This window comes from Leptodactylus fuscus, chromosome 4 (assembly GCF_031893055.1).
Source record: "Leptodactylus fuscus isolate aLepFus1 chromosome 4, aLepFus1.hap2, whole genome shotgun sequence".
Lineage (NCBI taxonomy): Eukaryota > Metazoa > Chordata > Amphibia > Anura > Leptodactylidae > Leptodactylus > Leptodactylus fuscus.
The window spans coordinates 92474908-92480907 of NC_134268.1; the positions used below are offsets into that span (position 1 = coordinate 92474908).

The 6000-nt window shown below is 43.9% G+C and overlaps 1 protein-coding gene across 1 annotated transcript in view; it reads left to right on the forward strand.

Annotated features, from left to right (window-relative positions):
• The window catches only part of GCNT2 (glucosaminyl (N-acetyl) transferase 2 (I blood group)), a 28662-nt gene extending 22902 nt beyond the window's left edge, over positions 1–5760 (forward strand). Inside the window, exon 3 of the mRNA XM_075270844.1 lies at positions 5220–5760. Coding sequence (XP_075126945.1) covers positions 5220–5410 — 191 coding nt within the window. The 3' untranslated portion in view covers positions 5411–5760. The remainder of the gene's footprint in view (positions 1–5219) is intronic.
• Positions 5761–6000: the final 240 nt, after the last annotated feature.

Here is a 6000-nt window from a genome sequence, read left to right on the forward strand (position 1 = left end):
CTTTACATTATATTTGTCATATGTGCTGAGAAAGCCCCAGAACATGTGAAATCATATGTATAAAACTAATATGTCTAAAATGGGATTTCCTCCACTATAGGAGGATAAAACAAGATAGAACCAGAGCATTACACTCAGGGCCGGCTCCAGGTTTTTATGGGCCCTTGGGCGACAGAGCCTCAGTGGGCCCCCTTGTAAAGGAGGTTGGGGATTCGAGACACTGTGCGTTGCAGATGAAGCGAGTGACGTCATGCAGAAGTGTGGCATCACCAACGCCATACCTCCCAATCTTTTAAAGAGTAGAAAGAGGGGCAAAATGTGCGGCCGCTGCAAATTTAGCTCCACCCACTTTTATGTTTATTCCACCCATTCTCATTCATTTATTATGTGCTCCCACACAGTATAATCCTCCTACAGTCACCTGTAAATTATATGCCCCCCCTCCATCTCTCCCCCAGTTTCATATACACCCTTCCTCTGCCCCCAGTTTCATGTCCCCCCTCCATCTCTGTCCCCAGTTTTATCACGTTCTCCCCCTTCATCTGTCCACAGTTTCATGTCCCCCGTCTCTGCCCCAGTGTCATGCCGTTCCCCCCCCTCCCCTTCATTTGCCCATTCAGTTTCATTGGGCCCCCTCCATCTCTGTCCCCAGTTTCATGCCGTTCTCTCCCCACCCCCTCCATCTGCCCCAGTGTCATGCTGTTCTCCCCCCCTCCATCTTCCCCAGTGTCATGCTGTTCCCCCCTCCCCTTCATTTGCCCCCCAGTTTCTTTGGGCCCCCTCCATCTTTGTCCCCAGTTTCATGCCGTTCTCTCCCCACCCCCTTCATCTTCCCCAGTGTTATGCCGTTCCCCCCCCCTCCCCTTCATTTGCCTCCCAGTTTCATGGGCCCCCTTCATTATGTTTCACCTTAATATGTAATACAAAACAAACACTTACACTCACCTTCTATCACTCACCTTCCATCGTTCCCCCGACGCTCCTCTTTCCAGTCACATACGCGATGCAGGAGCTGTGAGATCAGCTCCTGCTTAGCTACGGCCCGGCTTGCGTGTGTAGGCGTGATGTGATGACGTCATCGCGCCTACACATGCAAGCCGGGCCGGAGCTTTAAAGCAGGAGCTGATCTCACAGCTCCTGCATCGCGTATGTATTCCAGCTCATCGGCGGACGGACGCCGATGAGCTGAAATTGTGACAGGCAAGTGCCGGGGGCCCCCCAGAGGCTCTGTGGGCCCCAGCACTTGCCCGACTATGCCGTGCGCTGACGCCGGCCCTGATTACACTTCAACAATTGTATTACATACAAAGACAGTATATTCATTGTATTTTAAAATAAGTGATTTCAGATGGTTTATTCAGACATCAGTGGATTTTTTGTGTATCTACATCCTTTTTGTCAATGAAAGTCTAAGGGTCCATGACATCCATTATTAATGGACCCAGAGACATACAAAATAATGAAAATGAAACATAAAAAAAAATTACCTGCTTTTCCCAGATGTAAAATACATGTAAAATTTTGGAAAGCACACATCTGTAAATGAGCAGGGTGGGGTGGTGTCTGTGAAAATCATGGACCTTTGCAGATGTGGACATGTGAATGAGGCCTAATTATGTTTATTACATATTGTGACAGTCTCCTTATACAGATACTAAAGACCTGTAGCACCCCTTTATACAAAGCACCTGTATACCAAACTTCACTATCATTCACTTATCCCCAGTGGCTAAAGTAACCAAAGTCTTGTTGGCCCTGTTAAATTCTTATGTCTGGGGCCCCCACACCCTTCCTACAGCATATTCTTGATAGCGATTGTTACAGGTGCTGAAGTGGTATGTCAGAAACTTTAAAGGGATACAGCTTAAGTACCCACAAATTTGTTTATCAAGACTACAGTGAGTGAGTGAACAGCACAGTGCCCAGCATATGAACAATACTGAATCTTCATACTGTGGGACACAGCTGATTTGCAGGGCCTTAACAACCTTAGAGATGTATGAGATCAGTGGGGATTCAACACCTGGAGCCCCTGCTGATCAATTCTTTAAAGATATTGTGCTTTTGCAAGTGCCGTGACTCCTTCACTATTTACGTTGGATGGTATTTGTTTTATAATCGCCATGTAATGTTATTACAGCCTGTTATACAGTAATAGCACATGGCTGATATAAAACAGATGGTGTGATGCGAATAGCGAAGGGCCCCCACACATTATAATATGCTCCACAGTGCCCCACACACACACAGTACAATACGCTCCACATTGCCCCCCCCACACACACACAGTATAATATGCTCCACAGTGACCCAACACAGTTTATTGTGCTCCTAAGAGGCCCCTGAGAGTCGCTTAAGGTGAATCCCACGAAATTCGTCGAATGTTGGTGTCAGATACTTTAAAGGGATGCAGGTTAAGTACCCACAAATTTGTGGTGATGTTCAGTCCTCTGCTTTGTTGCTATTATTATACTCTCGGTTCTCTTCAAATCCCAGAGTATAATAAGTAGACTTCTATAATCAGTAGAGGTCCATGGGAAGTGATCTAAAATAACAAACATTTATGCTCACCTTATCTCGCCTCTCCTGGGCATCCTTGCTCCATTTGGCTTTCTTGTGCATTTCTTCGATCCTCTACCAGCTTGTGACTGACATCACTGCTGAGGTCTGTGATTGGGCCTCAGCGATCACGGAGGATGTTGACATCATTATACTGACATGTGACCTCAGTCGCAAGCTGTAAGGACTCAGAAAGAATGTCGGGAATTGTCAGAAGCCTAGGAAAGGGGAGTATAGGTGCTTCTTATTTTTAGTCATCTCCCCTGGGCTGGCATCTATTGGAAAGGGGCCTGGCAACATTATCAATATGTATAGCGGTCGGGGAACCAGGCTGGCCATGGAGATTATAACCCCTACAGGCCCACTATCTCTCTGTGACGCGATTGTTCTGCCACTGCTTATCACCCTGAATTGATGGTTAGCATGATGTTTGTGCCTAATAAATGGCACTCCACTGAAAATGAATAGCAATATAATTTGCAATTCACAATGCAAAAAAAAATACGAGTGCAATATTTTTTTTAAATCCAGGAACTTAGTAAGACATTGTGTATTGATGTTTTACATGCATAAACGTGTCCATAGCTTTTTTCATTTAAATATCAATTAGAGATGATTGAACCTCACAAGATTCGTTTGGACGAATATTCATGAGGTTCGGCTCTCTGGTTCATTTCAGGCTGAATAGCAATTATTATACTCTGTGGTCTCGTCAAAACCAAATTAGAATAAAATGAAGGCCAAGGAAAGGTAAGTAAAACTAACAAATAGTAATACTCACCTTGACTCACTGCTCCTAGGCATCCCTTGGCATCTAGTGGTCCACTGGCGTCATCTTCAAGTCTCATCCAGTTTCTGGTTTATGTCATGTACCAGATAGAGGGCTGTAGACCAGAGGACCGACAGATGTCCAGGAGAGGTGAGGCCAGGAGAATATAACAGTTAATTTTACTCATCTCCCCAGGCCTACTCTTATTATACTTCGGAGTTTGAGATAACTCCAGAGTATAATAGTGCTTCATGGGTGGTAAAAGTCAAATGTTTAGGATTCACGTTGTATCATCTCTACTACTGATAAAAACAGGCACATGAATATACCACTGTGTTAAGATGTATCTTAAAACACAATGCACAATAAATTGTCAAACTGACAATATTGCAGACTTTGGTGCTGAATCCACGTCAGAATCCTCATGCCCTGTGTGAACGAGCCCTAAAAGTGAATCGAGTGGTAAGCATGCATGTGTGCCACAGCTCTATTCACACTTCCCCTGTATTTGTTTAAAGCTTATATTACAGGTTATCTTCTTAAGGGCTTACTCAGAATGGCGCGTTGTTTTAGCCACTGGTTATGTCACCTATCCAAGGATCAGGACATATACTGCCCTGCACTCACTCTGTGCTTGGAATGAGCCTAGAATAAGTACACAGACACTTGTAGGAGACTATCACTGGGCACTTTACTTGAGGTAGTTTCAGGTACAGGTAAACTTCACAGCAATTTGGCAGTAGTTTTATAGCAGCTTGTTCAAATACAGGCAATGGCCTCCTCCGATAACCTTAGAGTCACATGGTCTGCAAACACACTGCAGTGTTATTGTTCACACAAAGGTTGTATGCCAAGCACACATGGACCCTGCTGCTCATGACTGTCAATTCAGTTTGTTTCACTAGATTTCCGGATGGGTTTAGGCTAGGTTCAGACGGGGTATTTTGGCCTGCGAGGCGACTCTGCCTGAAGAATGAGCATGTCGCTTCTTTTCTCCAGGAGCAGGAACAAACAGATTCTGGAAAAAAAGAACTGACTGGCTCCCATTGATTCGGCCTCAAAATCCTGACCAAAATACCCCATTTGAACTCTGCCTTGGAGTAAATTCACATGGAGTATTTTGGTCACCATATCCGCCTCAAAATCCTGTCTTTTTTCCGGGAGCCGGTTTGTTCTGGCTCCCAGAAAAAGAAGCGAGATGCTCATTCATCAGGCCGTTTCGCCTCACGATTTGGCCTGAAGACACTCCCTCCTCCGGACTAGGCCCATTCATTGGGCCTACTCCGGAGCGGAGTGCGGACTCCGCCTCAGATTCCCGACCAAAAACCCCCGTCTGAACCTAGCCTTAGGCTACAGAGTTCCACATGTGAAGGGATCAATGCGCTGCCTCTTCATCAGAACTTGCTAGAATGAGAAACTCATTGGTGATGACTCAGTGGTAACAATTAAAGTGACAGTGACATAATACAATTCCAAAGTATTATAATGAAGACATATGGGTCATCAGTACTTACAAACTGTACAGTATACGCAACAGACAAAAGCATACCGCATACAACACAAACACATGCAGATAACAGTACAAGGACTATCTTGAGTGGGGACTCCAGTTTTCCAAATGTTATACGCAGACGCCATGAGTTCTAGTGATCTAAACTTGCAACAGTATGGAAGCCTATGGTGCAGTATGTTCAGATGAAAAGAATCACAGCTTGTTCGGGAGTTACATTGGATTATATATACATTTACACCTGAACAAGGCCTTTCCCATATGCATGAATGCCTCTGAGCTCTGGTGTGCACAAGGGCCCTTTCTAATAATCATGGGGGTGCAACAAAACATTGATGGTTCTGTAATCTCTGAAATTATGCTTTGCTTTATCTGTTACAGGCCACTATGTCAGACAAGTGTGTGTGTATGGACCAGGAGATATACCATGGCTATGCAATTCCACAAGTGTGTTCGCCAACAAATTTGAGCTGTCAAGTTATCCTCCTACATTGGAGTGCATGGAGCTGAGGTTACGACACAAAGCATTATCTCAGAGTAAAACTGCACTACAACCAAGCTGGTTCTTTTAACTACTGTAAAGATGATCACATATTGCTTAACACAATAAAGCTGTGTGAAATATTAGGAAATGTTTACAATTATAAACAATGCTATATTTTTTTTATTATGTTTTTAGACCCAATATTTCCTTTACAAAGCAGTTTCAGACTGGAGTTGAGTACGTTATGTAGTATTATTTCTCTCGCCTTTTGTTGTCGTTTCTTTTCTTCTGTCTTTTTATTGTAGTAAAATGAAAGGGGAACATTGTAAAAGCAAGAATAGTAATTTGAACAGGTTATAAATTCAGGTACAGTAGCATAGATCAACTCACAAAGTATTCAATGAAAAGGCATAAGGGCTGGTATGTGGAAGAGGAAGAGGGGAAGAAGTTCTGGAATATAGAAAACGAATATATGAAGTATAATGGTGAGTCAGGCTCCAACGCCTAATATTCATACCATTGAATGCAAAGGCATAGCCACAGAGGGTGCAGAGGCAGCAGTCCTGAACTCTGAGTGGGACAAGGCAGGTAAGAACCCCATCACTGGTTTTGCATTGGGGTTTAGGAGATTCAAATTATGTCTTATATATGTCCTTAAAGGGTTTGTCCAGGCAAAAC